Source organism: Lethenteron reissneri, chromosome 52, assembly GCF_015708825.2.
Source record: "Lethenteron reissneri isolate LAM-NWPU_2019-01 chromosome 52, ASM1570882v1, whole genome shotgun sequence".
Lineage (NCBI taxonomy): Eukaryota > Metazoa > Chordata > Hyperoartia > Petromyzontiformes > Petromyzontidae > Lethenteron > Lethenteron reissneri.
The window spans coordinates 9,725,946-9,744,728 of record NC_083830.1 but is presented as its reverse complement, the minus strand read 5'-3'; the positions used below and the strand labels follow the sequence as shown (position 1 = coordinate 9,744,728).

Genomic DNA, 18,783 nt, shown 5'->3' with positions numbered 1-18,783 from the left:
AGATCAAACAAAGACGCACGCGCGCGCCTGTTCATATTCTGTATCGATTCTAAACGCGTTCGTTTGTCAACTTCAGCTTGCAAGGGATTGCAATATACAAGGCCATCTCTCCAGCCGTGAGTCTGTCATGCTCTGCTCACCCCAATCGCTCATTTCGCTCAACTCTGAACAAAGGCCGAAATGTTACCCTCTTAGAAATTCTCACGTTCGAGACACGCCGCGAGTGAAGGATGTTGAGCTTTTTTCTGTAATTGTGCTTACCCACATACGTAAACACGCCTGCAGACGAGATACACAGCGACGGACATCTTTCGAACCCAGTCAGAAAATCTTGCGGGGTGGTGGCGGTGCGTCAAAATCAGTTCTCGTGATGTCGAAGCAGTGAAAAGATGAATGTCAGTTCAAATTTGGATTTTTTGAATGGTTTTATGAGGACCGGTGCGTTATGCCGCCAAAAGCTCCCTTCATACACAAAGACGAAGAACACCGTACAGCCTTTCAACAGACTCTTTGAGCAAGGCCAGCACCACTGTCGGCTGCCTTCGCCTCCGTAGTGCCAATGTTTACACATTGCAGCAGGTACATCGGTAAGGCCGAGTGGGAATTGGGGGGAGGCCCAGCAGTGCTTGTTCCAAAAATTCGTCACTGTTACGGGTCGTGAACGGGAATCAAACTCGTAGTGCATTGCGTGAACCAACGACACTGCCACTCCCCCACAATGTATACACAGGCGCTTGGCTACGTAAGGTGTGAAAGAAGTTCGACGTACATACAGTCTCTGTTCTCCTACAACGCGTGTTTTCATAACGCGAATTGGATGAATATATTAGGGAACATTTTTTTTCTAACGCAGATGCGAAATGGGTGGAACGCGTTTGAGTGACCAAGCGGTCGTACGTCTGCCTCGGTGTAGCATCGCACAAGGAATTGGGATGCTGCTGGATGCTTCTAGATGCTACCCACGGCGCCTCGGCCTTTGTTCAGCCTGCGCTACGCATCTCACGTGTTATCGCGGACTACATTACCCTACATTATTTATTATAACGCCATTTTTCCAAAACGCCGCGTTATAGGACAGATTGTACAGGCGTTTACATACACTCACTCAATAATACGTATATGGCACATTAGGAAGGGACCTCTTTTAATTATGTCCTTGTACAGCAAGGGAGTAAAGTGTGGTTCTGGGAAATTCCTGATGTGCTGTGCAGTGCATCAATGCATGTGTGTCAGAGGTCGCAATCGGGTACCCGATACCCGTGCCCGGCCGGGTAGCTGGGTATCGGGTAAGGTACCCGTTTGCGACCCTGGTGCGGCCAGGTACGGGTACGGAATCAAAACCCGTTTGCGACCTCTGATGTGTGTACAGCAGCATGTGATGACTGAGTTGGGCCTGTAGGTGGCTGGCAGGGTTAATGATTAATCGGACTTGGACACCAGCCACGTGGTTAATGGCGACTCGGAGGAATTGCTGTGTTTGACACGTGCTGGTGCATTTTACAGAGTGATGGTGCTGTTCTTCACAAGATTGCTATTAACCACAATAAATGTGTCTGCCCTCGATTTGGAGCACCTGCCCACGTCCTTCATTTCGAGTGTGCACACGTACCAACACAAGCGCGCACACACGCGCACACGCACACACGGATACAACAAGTGCCATTATCCGGTGTGTTACCTCCTGCTCCGAGTCCATGAGCTTCTGCTGCTTCTCCTTGACCTTCATGAGGAACACCTGCTCCATTTCCTTCTCCATCTTATGCATCCGGAGTTTGTGTTCGTGCTTCTCCTCCTCCATCTGGGCCATGGGGCTCCTGCAAGCGCCCAGAGAGGTCCAGCGATAACGTACGCGGCGCAAGGGTGCACGATCTGCGCATGTCACCCTCACACAAAGACTAAGACCCCCCCCACTATAGCTTTTAACAGACTGTTGGGGCAAGTGCTCTTAGCGATCTATGAAGGCACACGAAGGAGGCGGGTGGCCAGCACCACGCCCGACTGCCTTTTTTCTCTCTAGTGCCGATGTTTACACATCACACCAGGTAGTAATTGAGGCCAGAGTCGGACCTAGGGGAGGTTCAGATATTCATCACTGGGTGTTGACCGTGAGCAGGAATCGAACTCGGGTCTTCGGGTTTGTAGCGCAGCGCGCTAACTGCTACACTGCCGCTCCCCACACACACACACGTACACACACACACACGTACACACACACACGTACACACCGTGTACAAACGCTCGTACACCAGCAGGCACTCTGGCCACCACTAGCGTAGCCATGGGGGTGGTTTCCAATGGACAAATGGCCCTTAAGGCAGACAGCCCAAAAAAAACGAGCGGGTCTCATGTTTACAGACATGCACTGAGGCCGCGTGGAGGGCCGTTTCCACATTGGTTGGAAGCTTCGTTTAGAGATGACAAAAGACGTATATCTGGACGCGAGTGATCTCACTGCAATCACAGTGTCTTGGAAGGTATGGGAGTAACACGGCAGGTACAATATGAGCGTGTGTCCAACTGTAACTTTAACCTATTTGTTGTTGTTGTTAAGACATTTTTTTTACTTCTCGTGGACAGCCAAGAACTCATTCTACGTAAGGCTGGATATTTGCTTCCCGCGTTTTGGAGGCCTGTTGCTCAGAGTGCACCAGTTTTGAAGTGGCTGATGATTAATTGGCTATTTAATAATCGATTATTAATCTTAACCGAGTACACAAATTAATCCGAAGCGTCGTCGATCAGAATGTTGACAGCAACATAAATAATAACTCCTTCCCGTGTCTTCCCGCATAAAAAAACACACACGAGCATTTTTTACAAAACTCTTCGGCCGCACGGCCTTCGTGGAGAGCATCGTATCAGCAGCATTGGTTCAATACAAGCAAGCTCTGGGCAAGTTTCCATACTCAGTGTCTCATCAGCAGTCAGGACTGCGAGAACCAATGCTGGTGAACTGCCCAATGTCCATAAGACAAGGGACCCTTGCCTATTTAATTAGATTTATTTAATAGAATTTGCACGACATTTTATATATATTGCAGGTTCGATTGTTGTTGATCGGGGTTATTATACAGTCGAATGTGATCGACATTTGAAAGCAAATGAACATGATCACATACACTTGAATCCTAACACAAACAAAGACAAAGGGAAATATGTCCCGTATAGCCTTCACAGACTGTTGGGGAAAGAGTTGTTAGCGAGCACCGATAAAGGCCGGCACGGCACACGAGGGGGTGGGTGCCCAGTACAACGCCCGACCGCCTTTGTCTCCCTCGTGGCAGTATTTACACACCGCACCAGGTACTCATTTGAGGCCGTGCCAACCTGGGGGGAGGGCCCAGGACGGGTTCACATATTCGCCACTCTTATTGTTTGTTGAGCGGGAATTGAACTTGGGTCGCAGAGTTCATAGCGCAGCGCGCTAACCGCCACCCCCTCCACACACACACACCGCCAAGCACACTCCAAGCCAGCCGCACACAGGCAACACACACTCAAAGCCACAAAAGTGGTGGCGGCACACAAGAGTAGGTGCAATCAAACAAAGCACGTCGTCTTTGATTGCAGCCGTCGTAGTGAAGTCTCACGAGGTGGAGAGAAAGACGGAATAAGAAAAAAACATTTGAGTCCTTCAGGAGGACAAAATCATTGATTACCAGCCCAGGAAATCACACTGGAAGAGAAAAACCCCAGGGACTGTACACAAGAGGAAGCGGTGAAAACGTTCCCGCCATGGAACGTTTAAAAGCGCGACGGTCAAATGTGAACCCATTTATTTTGCATATATTCATGTATCTTTAATTTCTTTTGCACTGTACGTAGCCAACTGTGCTACTTGGAGGTGCGGGGGGAAGACAACAAATTAAACATAAAATGCAGTTATAAAGAAATGAGTTCTCAATTAGTTTTTTCAATTTTGCTTTTCAGTAGAGTCAACGATAATATCAATGTGCGGCGATTTGGTGCAATTAATAGAACAAGGGCGGTGGAGCGGTGGCACGGCAGTTAGCGCATTGCGGTACGACTCCGGCGAGGTAAGTTCCAATTCCCGGCCATGGTTAACATCAGTGGCGAGTGATATATGAACTTGTCCTGGGCCTCCCCCCATGCTCTACACCAAACCGGCATGGTGAAGTATATTCAAACCTCTGACTAACAGGGAATGGGGAGCTGAGGTCTTTGGCTCTTCATTATTGTTTAAGACGTGCACAAACTTCACACAGTCTCATTAAACTTTATTTTTATGACCACCACCCCCTGCCTCGTTCATTCAGCTAATTGGGACGCAACTTCTCCATCGTTATGAGGCATTCTCAATCCACTTCTGGCTTTCAGGATCCATGTACAACAGCTGGGAAAATTCATAATATAGGTTTTTGGGTCAGATCGCGTTATTTATAAATGTGTTGTAACCCTCCACCACCCGACACGGCCAAACAGTAAAAAATGTGTCACGTTTTCAAAGGACAAATTAATTGACTTAATGTTTCATGTTTCTGTGTTGGAAAAATGTTCCATTCGACTTCACATTAACTGGGACCTTATTCGTCTGGTTTTCCCCAGTGCCCATTTGTAAAGAACACCAAAGCCTGCTTTAAACCGAGATGCACTTGGCTACATCTGTTTGAGTCTCCGAGCGCTAAAACCGTGACCCGAGTCCTCCCAGGGGTTAATGTTAGTCGTGGTAATGTTAGGTGAAGTTTTAACATCACATGCAGTTCCTGGAGTGACCTTTCAAAATTACGGTAATCACGAAAGACACAGGGTGCCAGCGCCATGGCCCTTGGGCGCTGCTCTGGCACATCGCTGGCAAGTGGTAACTGAACCTGGCCAGGGCTTCCTTTGGGTAAACTCAGCCTTAAACGAGTACCCGGTAGGGTCTGTAGACATCGGCAAAAAGGCGGAGTCAAGACGTGAGTGACTGGGCATAGTGCTGGCTAGAGTATTTCTCTTTTATGCCATGCCAGCAGCCTGAGATACTCTCTGCCAGCACTTGCTCGTACGGTCTTGCACAGCCAAAAGGGGAGATCGTGCGTTTAGTTTTTGTTCCAAACGTCGGCAACACGTTTAGCCTGTCATTACCATAACTCTTGAAAGGTACCACACATTAGGAGAGATAATGATTCCTTGTGGTTTCCCAAGAAGGTTAATTTGTAAGAAATCCAGTGTTAAACGGTGTCAGTGGCATTAAAAAAAAAATACATTTCACACTTACATTCCTGCAATGCCTTCCCCTCTATAAAACACAAAAGGTGACACACAATGCTTGTTGTGGTTAAACTCCAAACACACAAGTCACATTAATAACCCACGCGCCGTTATACGAAACGAGCTAGGTTAGTTGTTGCGACGTTCGGCTGTTCGTGGCAAACAGCGCTGCTTGCACGTTCTGCATTCTCAAAGCTGTCGGAAACATCACCCCGTCGGGTTAATTCCATGGCGAAATCAAGCAAAGATTATGGTGGCATTTTACGCGACGTTTGATCGGTATTGCTCGCTCATCGTCATCATCACCACCACGTCATGCCCATCGTATCAACGCAGGGCAGACCCAATGATGACCACGTGTGGGCCAGAGGTCCCTTGCACAGCTCAGCAATTGTGTTTAAATCGTCAGCTGTGCGCGGGCCCTCTCATAAAACTATATATATTTTTATTTTACCAGCTCTTTAGATAGCATGTTTCTAAATGTAGAGAGAAAAACCGGAGGACCCGGAGAAAAATTAACACGACCATGAGGAGAACATGCAAACTCCAAATATAATGGAGTTGGGTCGGGATCGAACCCACGACCTCCTGCATACCAGGCGAGGTAGTTATAACATCTCACCGCCATAGCTCTGGAACAGATGAGACATTGTCTTCTGGAAATAATTATTCGAAATCAGGTTTGGTCAAATATCTACTGGACTGATCCGGTATGGAATGACCCCATTGTTAAACACACGATTCAATCAACGATTATATTATTCAATGCACATTAAAACGCTGCTGCTTGTCAATGGGAGGGGGTTATTTTTCAGCAAGGTATAGCAGCATGCCGTGCATTAAATACTCTTGTGACTCTTGTCGGAACAACATGCGGCCACTGAGAGAGAAAATAACCGTCAACAAATGCATCGCGCAGATCGCCGCATTTAAAATAATTGTAAAGATGTCGTAAGACTGTAGCAGGTGACTATCTGAAGCGGGTCAGGTGAGCCTTGGAGGGTAGGTAAGACCAAAGGACAGGTGGGATGAAACAGCAGATGAGGCGAGGGAATGGGTAGTGAAGGTGACGACATCGAAGGTGAAGGCGAGGATGATCGGCAGGTCGTTGTGAGGCTGTTGAGCAATTTGGGCGGAGCGGTGGTGCAGCAGTTGGGTGAGACGAGGGCGAGTGAGAGTGAGTTGGCGGTGGGCGAAGAGAGACACTGAGTAAGCAGGGCAACACGGAGGGGCAGGGGCCGGCAACGCGACGCGAGAGCACCCACTTGCTGAGCTGCCCCTTGGAGCGGTTGTTGTCGACGCCGTTGCAGGCGAGCGCGGCCAACTTGCGGCTGCGGAAGTTCTCGTAGTGGACGTTGTTGGTCACGTCCTTGAGGTCCTGCATGTGCGTCCTAGTGGCAGGGACGCGGTCGGGTGTGGGATGGCAAACAATGAGGCGCGACAAACCGGCAGCCGCCACAGCGAACAAGCGTCACGCTCAACGTCACTCAGAACAGACTATACACACTCTTTGATTCTTTCGGTAAAGTCACGTATAAAGATAAAATAATAAATTAAATAATTATTATTTTATCTTTATACGTGACTTTACCGAAAGAACCAAAGAGTAATTCCTGCAGTCACGAAAGCTCCAAATTTAAGACTATACACAATTACGCAAACAGTATAAACGAGAGGACGTAATACAAATGCAACACAAGTCATTGCAAACAAGACAAAATACACCACGCGACATCGTCTCGGTTCATCATGGTGAGAGATTCTTATCGTTGCGAGCCTAAACCTCGGCAAGCGTTAGGCGGTGATTGTCACGCGATTAACATTTTGCAGTGGTTTAACTTTGGAGAAATTGGCCTCTGCCATGGGAACGTGGAAATTCCATCACTGGCTCAGTGCCGCCAATGGAGATGAAAAAGAGCTTTATAGCTCATCGGATTCCTCCAGCATAAATACATATTCTGGTTTTCTATAGGAACCATAGCTTCCTGCTACACGCAATGCGCTCCTTATAATGAAAGCCAAATATATTTCAGTGCAGGACCCTCCTGTAAGAGAGAACAATAATCTAGATTTGTTTATTAAACACAAGGGTAATATCTACACTGCATCGCCAAGACTTACCTAATCAGCATGTTGCGCAGGAGTGTGAAGTCGCAATGATCCGCACTCTCCACTGTTCAGGAATAAAGGCACAGCAGAGAACGGCATATACACAATCCTGGCCAGCTTCACGATGAGTACATTATGGGTTCATGGCGAGGTTTAGGGCAATGTCCAAGACTGCACCTTTATTGGCGACACTGCTGACCGCCGACCGACCCGAGAGACTAATCCCCCAATTGGTCAACGTCGGTCACTGCGCACAAACCGGTTCGGTGGCGTAGAGCGAGGTCGGCATGGACCTCTGGTGTACGAAATAAAATGTCCCCACACCCCACCGCCCACCCTCCCCCCCCCCGCACAATTCCCCATCTTGGTGGCTCCAGCAGTTGTGCCTCCCCGGCCAGTGCTTCCTGGTGTGGTTGCACTGCCTGCACACTCGCCACTGCACTGGCAAACAGAGGTTGTTGTTTTTTTATTATCTCTGTAATCGGTATCTATATATCTTAGCACCTGTTTTATTCCCAGAAAGGGTGAAGCCCATTCTTATTTTTATCCCCCCCCCCCCCCCCCCCCCCATCGGAGGTTATATTTTTCGCAATTCGGCGCAGCTGTAACTCTGGCAACCGTCGCACAAATCCAGGGGTCACGACCGACGTGCATGTTTGATGCTCTGCCGACACGCCCACACACGCACGCACGCGTTCCCGTGTACGCACGCACGCGCGCATCCCCACACACCGTACCTTCCACGACGCCCCACGGGTACTGGCGGCCCCGCACGCGCTTCCCGTTCACCTCCAGCACCGTGTTGCTCCCCACCACCGCCAGCGGGATGTTGTCCTGCCGTAATCGACAGGGGCGTCGGTTAAATTGCATAAGCGAGCTTTGCCTCCGACCGCTCTGGGGCGTGCCGGGATCACGTCGGGTTCTGTTCGTCCCTGCGGCGGCCTCTTATGAGAGTGTACAACTGTGCAAGCGGGCCAAGAGTACGCGGAAGGCACATTTGTTAAAGAGTTAATAAATGTGCCCTGGTACAATGAGTTAACCCCACTTGTACCAGGGCCGATCCGGGAACCAATCCTAACATCACGGTGTCAACGATAACAAGACGTTCATGCTGTGACCTCACTTATCTTAAATGACAAACCGTGTTGCTTATCTCTCTACAATGTCGATAACAATCTTCCCTTAACACAAGCCCTTTTTCAATCCACTGCTCGATTAAGGCATCCCTTATGCTGTGTCCATCCTGGGGGTGTGTTTTACCGTGTTTCACCAGGCTAGCCGGTGTGGGTTGGTGAATAGAGTGGCCAAGACCGGTTCGTTTCGCCTCATATCATGAGCGAGCAATGTTAGCCATGGCTGGAAATTTTACTTTGGTTGCCGGGTTCAAAGGGCAAAGTGCGAACCACTGCAACCTTTCTCCTTCCACGAAACTTTATTTAAGACAAAGTTTCTAAAACAACCCACTTGTATTTCTTTAGAGCTGCTGTTTGCGTTTAGTTTGTTGCCCTTCCCACCCGCACCCCCGATAAGCACGGTTGGCTACGTACGGTGCGGACGAAGCTCAACATAAATACGTACATACTTAGACCACCACCTCCCGAAGCTCGCCTATATTTCTTCCTTCTAAACGCCAGGCCACAGCCGGTTTGGGAAAGTAGTCATGGGCATTAGGGTGGCAGGATGGGCATGGGCAGAGAACAAAGTAGGGGCCAAGGCCATGCAGCCTCATTCACATATCATTTGCATACTGGCTGTGACCGTGGGGATGGAACGGGAAAGGTGTGGGGTCACAAACTCAGTGATCGCGTGGACGGGGGCGAGCGGCGTCTGCGTAAAGGTTGGGGGGGCGAGCACGCAACGGCCCGGGGCGGCGAACGCTCACGGGCGATTGCTCCACCCCGTCGGCGGTGCGTTAAAATATTCAACACTTTCAAGGAATTAAGGGTGCGTTAAGTTTTTTATCCTTGAAAAAAATAAGTATCTCATGCAGCACTGATGTACTGGTTGATGATTAGTGCACCCGAGTGTTAAACATTTAGCAGGTCGGACAAGGAAGGAAAAATAAGTGTGCGCATATATTATTTAGGAATCGAGCAACGGGCGATAATACTGTTCGTGAAAATTACTCCGGCTGCCTCGTCCGGCCGGGCGACGCTGTGGCGAGAGACCGTGTGACTCATCCCTGTTGGTTCAATACAATTGCCACCACTTTGTGGGAAATGAACGATGATTGGCTTGGCGAGAGACAAAGGGAAATATCTCCCGTATAGCCTTCACAGACTGATGGGGAAAGTGCTGTTAGCGAGCACCTATAAAAGCCGGCACGGCGCACTAGGGGATGAATGGCCAACATCACGCCCGGCCGCCTTTGTCTCCCCAGTGAGCGGGACTCAGGTCGGCGGGGTTGTAGCACGGCGTGCTAAACGCTACACTACCGCTACCCACACCACATGCCCTCTCTCAAGAGGTGGATATAGGTAGGGGGAGGGTGGAGGGGTGGGGTGCAGTCTCCGAATTTCAAACAATTTCATTACATGCAACATTGAATGATCTTCTCTGGTGATTGTGAATAAAATACCAATTTCCAGGGTCTCAATGGTGGGGGTAATCTCCCCATCGCCACCCCCCCCCGACCCTGGATCTGCCACAGGCCCCCTCTCTCACCTGCTTATTAAACGACGACTCAAACACGAGGTTAAAAAGCGACAAGCGTGGATAAATACCTTCACTTTCTTGGCCAGCTTCTCGTCGTCATCTTCCACATCGGGAAACTCGTAGATTTTGATTTTGTGTTCCACAATTTCTTTCATGATCTGCAAACAAAAATAAAAACAAACACCCCCCAGCATAACGAGAGTACGATTAACATCATATCAGATTCTTCACACATCTTCCTAAATCTGATTTTCTTTCACAAAATGTAGGGCATTCATTTGTTAAAATATGACACAGTGTGACACTTCCTATTAAAACAAGTTTTAGTTTTAATAGCAACTAGCAGGAAGACAACAGATGACCAAAATAATGACTTGATAGTAGAAGTTTTTTGGGTAAGATTTAACCCAAAAAACCTCTACTATGGATATTGGTCGCGAAAGCCCACGTGTTATAATGACTTGACCCTGTCAGAGAAATGTGGAATTTACACCACCGGCTCAGAGCTGTACATACGAGGCGAGTGCCTTCCACACACTTGTTTAAATGTGAACCTCAAGTGCATATTTGTATGGCAAATACAGCCCTGTGTAGTTTAATTTTTTTTTACTATCGTAAATGTCTGGTGCGCCAGGCAAGGCATGACGATCGAGACATTCGGAACAAAGCTGGCGGCGGCCGCAGAAAAATAACTGGAAACAAACACGAGTCATCAGTTTCTGATTTAAACACGTTCGGAAAATTTTTAAAGAGCGATTTTGGAACTTTTCCATGAAGCAGAGTTGATATTACTTGATGCCAAGTGTGGCACCATACTGGCAGGTACAGCACGGAGTTGATGTCATATTAGTTACATTACTTCAGGCTTTCTAGATCCATCCGAAATTAACCATTTTATTGCACCGTGCAAAACATCATAGAGGCCAGATTTTTCAAATTTTCCTGATTAATCCCAATATCAGCGATAAACCCCAAAGACATCTCCGATTAGCACGGTTGGCTATGTACGGTGCAAAAGAAGTTCAACATACGTAAATATACACACTCCGCATCCGTGCTGGGGGTTACACATTGTGATGTCAAAGAAAGCTTCCGTGGGTGGCCGAGAGCCGGAATTCGAACCAAAATGTCTCGGCGGTGCCCCGTGCCTGACGGCCAATCCTCACCGTCTTCTTGAACTGCTGGCACTCCTCGGTTGTGAGCGAGTCCGCCTTGGCGATGAGCGGGATGATGTTCACCTTGTCATGCAGTCGCTTCATGAACTCAATATCCAGGGGCTTCAGCCTGCACACGGCAGAGGCGAATACATGGAAGGTGAATTGCTTGCGAGCGCCCATTCCGACAGATCAACCTCATTAATCCACTGCTGGATAAATGCCTCCACATCCCCCCACAAAACCATCGCCATCTCGCACGGCAATGCGACGTAGCGATCCATTTAGAAACAGCAGATGGGCTGGTTTCTTTACAATTACGACTTCAGCTGCTATAAATGTGCTACACCAGTTTCTGCAAATTATGAAAAAAAAATGTTTAACGCCGTGAAAAATCCTGAAAGCAAAATAGGACCGTTGGAGTGTGATGAAAAACAGGGCTTTATTGCGGATTTACGAATAAACAAAAGTCTGGACAAATTACCTCTCGCAGTTCTCAACATTAAATGGTCTAGTGGCTTGGCAGCCGATCAGCACCGAGTGGGCATACTGACTTCCATCGCCGCACTCTTGGCATTTCCTGGCAGTCGTTGCCAAAGTGCACAGCTCGTTGTATGCACGTATATATATGTTGAACATCTTTCGCACTGTACGTAGCCAACCGCGCTGATCATAGGTACGGAGGAAGGAAAACAAACCAAACACAAAAGCAGTTCTAAAGAACGGAGTATTCAATCTTGATTGAAAAGTTCAGAGCTCCAGTGGCTCCCTAATATTTCAAGGAAGAGCATTCCAGACAGGCCCAGAAGCACATTTGAAACGGAGGTTTTTGGGTTAGATTGTGTAAATATAAATGTTTTATTAAACCCGCCACCACCCGGCACAGCCAATAAGGTTTGTCACGTAAACAAAACATGCCAATTCGTTACTATTTGAGCACACTGGTGTGTTGGATAGTAAACCCACGATTTCTACAATCACGAAAGCCTACGTGTGAAATGCACATCTGAAAGCACGCGATGTGGTGACCGTCTTTGTTCGATGGCTAGCCAAAAGCCACCGCTGCGAAGATGATGACCGGAGTTCACGTGATGGTTTATGCTCGCTGTGAAGTCCACGTCAAGAACCTACAAGTGCCCACTACGCCTAAAGTCTTACTCCGATGTTGCCCAAGTAAAAACTCACTCCAGGCTGTGCAAGTGGCTTTGATTCGGGTGGCTTTGATCGATCCCTGATGCAAGCTACGGCGTATGTATCAGAAACTTGGACACACCGACAAAGAAAATGGAACGGCTCAGAAAATGGGCAAAGAAGCACCGACAGACGGATGGTCGGAATTACGCAGCTTGACAAGGGGAGCTCATGAATCCGAATAACAAATGCAAAGCAGGCATCCCACTGACTGACACATTGTGAGCAGGGAAGGATGAGACTGGGGATGTAATGGCAGTCGAAGGAGAGAACACACCCAAGGAGGAGCACCACAACAGAAGCAGCCTGGAGACTAGCTCATCCAGAGGAATGAGATACATCACAGCAATAGCATCGGTGCGCGTACAGATCTTCGTCTAGCAGTGTATAGAAAAGATACGATTATTAAAATGATCATTATCATTTAAAATGGGATTTACAAGCCACTGATGCTCACAAATGCTGTATTTTTTCTTAATCCCAAGGCCACTGCAGTGCCTTGGGCACGCACACTTCACAGGCTGTAAACACTCCTCGCGCACCCGTGGAACATTTATTCACACGAGGAACAAACGTGCTTGCGTAGGCTTGTTTGCCTACATCTGGGACAAGCACCTTTATGGAGCTAAACCGACATCACGAGCCGCAGGCAGGCGAACTAATTGCCAATATTAAATGGCATTCTGTACTTTCCCTCTTCTTTACATCTTGAGGTCATACGTGTACACAGTACATCGTGAACACGATGTGTTGGGAACAGAGGTTGCTTTAAAATACCTCTGCGCCTAGATTTGTGAGTGCCTTGTGTGATGTCAAAATTGCCAAGCTGAGATACCTGAGGTACCAAGGAACGGTTCAGATATCACTCACAACTGATGTTCGCCGTGGCTGGGAATCGAAAAACTAAACTAAAAGTTAACTATATTCTTTGGGTCTTTCGGTAAAGTCACGTAGATATTTTCTTTGAACCTATCTACGTGACTTTACCGAAAGGCCCCAAAGAATATGAATTCCTGCAGCCACGAAAGCTTTAAGTCAAGATAAAGTTAACTATTTTTTATGTTACCAGATAAGGCCCACTGAGCAGCCTGGCCACAAACAATAGCTCAACGAAGTCGCTTAACGCGTGGAAATTTATCGTAGCCAAATACTCTAAACTCATGTTTCTAATTGTGGAGGGAAACCGGGAGGACCTGGAAAAAAATCCACATGACCATGGGGAGAGACATGCAAAAAAACTCCAAATATACAGCGGCAGGCGTCAGGGTCGAGATCGAACTCACGACCTCCTCCATACCAGGCGAGGGAGTCAACATCTCCTAGCCACCGTATCGCCTCTTCACAGGACGTGAGCACACTCCTCGAACTCGGGTAAACGGGTTCATAGCGCAGTGCGCTAACCACGGCGCCACCAGTCTATCCCCGCTATCATTGTGAGTGGGATATAAATGTATTTTGAAATTCCAAACCAATTTTTTTTTATTCAACATCTCATTGGATTAATCTTCGCAACACGAGGCCACGGTGTAAACTATCCAACACCTCTCCCTCTAGGGGGCGACAGGGCATGTTGGTACGAATGTGGTTCCGAGTGGCTCAAGATATAAAGTACAAAAGCGGAAAATGCCTGGGCGTAAGGACTGACGCAACGCAGCAGATCAGCGCTATTTATAAAAGTCAAGTCACAGCGTATCTGTGCTCAAGTGCACATGGGGACGTGTTGATCTGTGACTCGATTACAGAAATTCCAGTCACTTTTCATCGCGCAGCATGAAAGCCACTGCATCACTGCTGCCCCGAAATAGTAGGAGCCATAATACTCCTCCCTACATATTTGGACGCATATATAGGATGGACAACAGGAAAATTAAAAGTGTGTTGTTTGGAAGGATGGAAGGCACCGGAAAGAGAGTAAGACCTAACAGAGTGTGGCTTGACAATTATACAAGAGATTGGTGCAAGAAATACGTTGCCACGACTTTAGCATATTGGCACTAGACAGAGGAAAGTGGAAACAAGTTACGAAATGTGCGGTGGACACCTACGGGACTATCTACCCATGGACCGTGATGATACTCCCCCAACAAAGTGGTCTCTATCTAACCAACCATTCAGGGATGATGCACACTGGGAATGAACGGTAGTAATTAAGACAACTGGGTGGGGCCAAGTGATCAGGAAGTAGTGAGGATCAAAAACTGTCTCTAAAGTGGACAATACAGTGCCCGCGACAAAATTAGCAAGAGTGGTCAAATATTTGCACCACAGCGATGGCCTACATTCTCATTTTGTAGTTAAGAATAAAACTCTTTATACCGATTCTTTTAGGCACACTTTTTTAATATCCCGTTATTCATTTGTATATCCCTTTGTTGACCCATTGCAGGATAAAGGTCATGTGGGGGGGTTGTTTGACTGGTCACCAATGGCCGGTTTAGGGTGTGGCCCCAGCAAAGTCTCCGATATCACTCGCCACTGATGTTAGCCGTGGCTGGAACTGGATCTGTCAAGAGGTTAACCCTTTCCCAATCCGATGACGTGCGTCTACGTCATCAGTTTTTAGAAAAAATACAATAACTTTATCGGTACCGAGGCTCCCACAAGGCCATGTGGCAGAGTTTGTATCCAGCTATCGTAGAGTGCGGTCGTGCCGCCACAGTTTTCTGCGATGAGTACAATGTCTTTAAAAACAGTGGCACTATGCCTCTCTAATTGAAATTAACGCTGAACCGCTTACGCGTTCCGAGATTCAGCGGTGAATAGGACAGCCACCTTGCAACTTGCAGACTTCTTGAAACGGGAAAGGGTTAAACGCTTGATGTGCAAACCACTAAGCTCACGCTCCTCATCTTCATCCACCCATAAACTATTTAATAAACATTGACGACACAAAACAGACGGCTATGATCACACATACACACATACGTACGTTAGAGGGGGAAACTCACAGAAAGTACATCTACAAACGCATAAAGAGACGTTTAACCCCTCCTGCCAGATCCCCAGGGCATCCGTGCAACTTGGAAGGAGTGGCGACAACAGTAGAAGCACGATTCCCCAAATGTGCCCCCCCGCATAAAGCGCACTGGCCTTGCTCTTCCTTCCGTCCTCACCCTTGCACGTGCCTCTCCCTTCCTGCCAGGAAACGCAGCTCGAAAAGGTTTTTCTGCGCGAGACGTTTTGTTCTTGCGTGAACGTTGGCTTGCTTCGTGTTTTTTTTGGTCAAACATTTGGGCACATTGCTTCCCCGTCCTACAGTTTTTTTTACCGTATTCTCCGGATAATGAGACGCTCCAGGAAAAGTAAAAAACGAAAAAAACTCTGGGTTAATTAAAAAAAGTGCGTGTTATAATCTGGAGATTAGTATACACAATGGAGAGCCGTCTTCCAGAAGATAATCATGAACGCGCTGCTTCAACACGGAAGAGAGATGTTAAGTCAGTTCACCGCTGAGCCAGTTATAATAACACAGTAAACGGATCTATTCTTACTACAGGCAGCCCAGTAATTTCTGTACAGCGTTGTAATGATGTGAACAGGTTGCTGTACACCAGAGGACATTAATGAACCTGTCACGTGATTCACAAGAGAAGACCCCGTCACGGCCTACTGATAAAATGCAGCAAATACAAGGCGGTCCCCAAAAGCTAATTTCAACTACCACACTGAGGGATTTCAAGCTCAGTGTGCCAACTACACGGCCGCATCCGTACAGGGCTTAACCGTGTTGTTGGACCAGATGGTTTGTGTGAGAACTGGTCATCTCGCCATCGGAAAGGTGTTCCCGTTCAAACAATTATCAAAGGTCAAATCAGTTCCATCATCCTTCTGCGGTCGAATAAATTAGTACAGCGAAGTGCGACGTCAACTTTGATCACAGCATGGAGATTGTGATTTTTCCACCTTCTGGTTCAGGGTCGCCAACGTTTCGATCCAAAGAAACCGGAAAACATAGCTGTGAGTTTTCCCAGATCATGCCACTTTAGCGATAATCACATACATTTCAATGACCCCACTATATCAGAAGCAGTAACATAAGCCACCATAAGAACTTATGGTTATGATAATAAATATTTTTTCCCCCCACGCACGAAAAAAATAAGCGGAGCAACTTAAAATATGTCCCAAGTCAGCTGTACGATCGGACGTATAAACTGCCGAGTTTATTTGTAATCAAATAAACACTGCCTGCATATCATTCCAGGAAACCGATGTCACACAAGGCGAGTGTTTAATTGTTCTCTAAAAAATTTCCTTTTCATGTAATAAACAGCAGAGCGGCGAACGTACGCTGCGGAAGACGGCTACGTGGGCGCGTGTACAACTCAGGCCATTGCTGCCAAGTTGGGCAATGCCACGCCGCCAAGTCAGTGGCAGATTAATGTAGCTGTCATAATAGCTCAGTGCATGCTTTAAACAAAACAAAAGATTGTTATTGCAAGGGGGCCCATGTTGCCTTGGCCCAAGCATTCCGCAACACAACAGCATCACCACCACTACGCCCGCTGCTAGAGAAATAAATTAATGTTATTTTAATCACTTGAGATATATGGCTCTTTTTCAGAAGCGACCTGGCCACAAATAATAACTAAGCGGCCTATCACGTGGAAATGTAAAGCAGGCAAATGCTCTAAACGCACGATTCAAAATGTGGTGGGAAAAACTGGAACACCCGGAGAAAAATTCACGTGACCACGTGGAGAAAATACCCCGGTTTATGTTGGGGATGCGTTCCTGAAATGTGCAAAGACTAATATGGAAATGACGTGAATCAAAACAATTTACAGGGAAGGTGGAGACGAAGGCTGAGAGGCGACGGATACGAGAAAGGACGGACGATGCTGTCGGTGGTGGCATTAAAGTGACGACGAATTTGCAAAACGATGTAAAACCGTAAGAAGCAAATCAAGGTATTACTGTACTAAACGCTTTAGTCTAACAACCACATGCATCTGACTTAGACGTTTTTTTATTTATTATAAAAGTAAATTAAAACTCATTCTTCAAGTTCAACACTTTCTGCAAATGGTGGAAAAACCCATCGCAAGTGTAAAATAAGTGCAGGCGGAGAGCATTGTGCATGAAATGTGGCGGTCACATGACGTGTGCAAGGCATGATGATGGGATTTGTGCCTGCTTGCCGTTTGTGAGCAGCACAGCTGTGCGTGTTGTTCGTCTAATGTTATTTTATGTGGTTAGTATTTAAGTGGCGAGCACACTGTGCTTTCAGTGTGGCCACCAGAGGTTGATTCTGAGCCACGGTTAATACCCCACCCCCTCTTCACTAACCCACCAATAAGCATGAAGTAATCGTTCAACAACGCCCAATGACCGAAAAGGTATTCATCCAGTAGTGGATTTAGAAAGGGCTGAAACTATTTGTGGTTTTCATCTGCCTGCGTTGCACTGTGGCAGAGTGCCCTAATAACAAGCCGTGGGTTGCCGTTTAAATTCCCGGTGAGTGGTTGGTCCATGCACATTATCTCCCTTGGATGATAATACAGATAATAAAATAACGTGGTTGAACCAATGGAGACCATGGGTTGCACCATGGGAATGTGGAATGACCACAACTGGAGCTGGGATATGAGTGGAGAAGGGCACTACCCTCCGTGTCTGAGAATGAATAAGTTTTGCCTCGACTTCGTTGTTCCTGCAACTTTTTGCCGAAATTGTAAACGACAGGAGTAATGCGGTCCAGTGGTCAGCAATGCCTGTCCACAGCTACAAGGTTTGCCGCGTCAAATCCACCTGTGTATGCAGCTAACCCTTCGAGGACTAGTCGTTGACACTTGCCGCTCGCTATCACCGCAATTAGTTCGCCTGCTAAGCCCGTGAAGTTTTCAACCAGGCGTAGCAAATCGACTGCGTATCGTGCGCGTGTATTACCCGCCGCGCGGGCTACTGTAAGTGCAGAAACACGACGGTACCACCGCCCCCCCCCCCCCCAGCGACAGGAAATTCCACCGCGCTTGGTATTAGACCCAGCAATGCAAAAGCACTTCCAGCCGGCCCACCGTCTAGGGAATACGAACGGCATTTCGCGCAACTGTGCATCTTCAACGGCCCGTTCCGCGCCTCTCTTCCCAACACGAAAAAGAAAGGCAAAAGAGATCCCGCCCACGCCCTTCCATAGTCTCTAACAGGCTGTTGGGGCAAGTACCATCAGTGAGCACTGTTAAGGCTTCATGAAGTGCTCCTAGCCTGGCACAAGCACCGTGGTGACGTCACTTAATAGTGAACAGCTGCTGTTGTACAATATAGTCGAGAATACAGCACAGAAGTAACTATCGTCCAATCCAACAAAAGTAACATGTACAATTGCATATCTCAGCGTGCACTGTTGCATTGTTATCAGTACACAAAAGCAAAGATCCCCCGTATAGGCTTTCGCAGACTATGAAAGTGCTGTTAGCATGCACCCATGCAGGCCAACATGGCACATGAGGGGGGCGGGTGGTCA

The 18,783-nt window shown here is 47.6% G+C and overlaps 1 protein-coding gene across 1 annotated transcript in view; it reads right to left on the bottom strand.

The window, feature by feature from the left end:
* Positions 1-826: 826 nt before the first annotated feature.
* The window catches only part of LOC133355886 (septin-7-like), a 59,537-nt gene continuing 41,580 nt past the window's right edge, over positions 827-18,783 (bottom strand). Inside the window, exons 6-13 of the mRNA XM_061573301.1 lie at positions 11,142-11,259; positions 10,044-10,133; positions 8,058-8,154; positions 7,333-7,384; positions 6,477-6,602; positions 5,219-5,239; positions 1,652-1,814; positions 827-844 (exon numbers count right to left, since the gene is read on the bottom strand). Coding sequence (XP_061429285.1) covers positions 827-844; positions 1,652-1,814; positions 5,219-5,239; positions 6,477-6,602; positions 7,333-7,384; positions 8,058-8,154; positions 10,044-10,133; positions 11,142-11,259 — 685 coding nt within the window. The remainder of the gene's footprint in view (positions 845-1,651; positions 1,815-5,218; positions 5,240-6,476; positions 6,603-7,332; positions 7,385-8,057; positions 8,155-10,043; positions 10,134-11,141; positions 11,260-18,783) is intronic.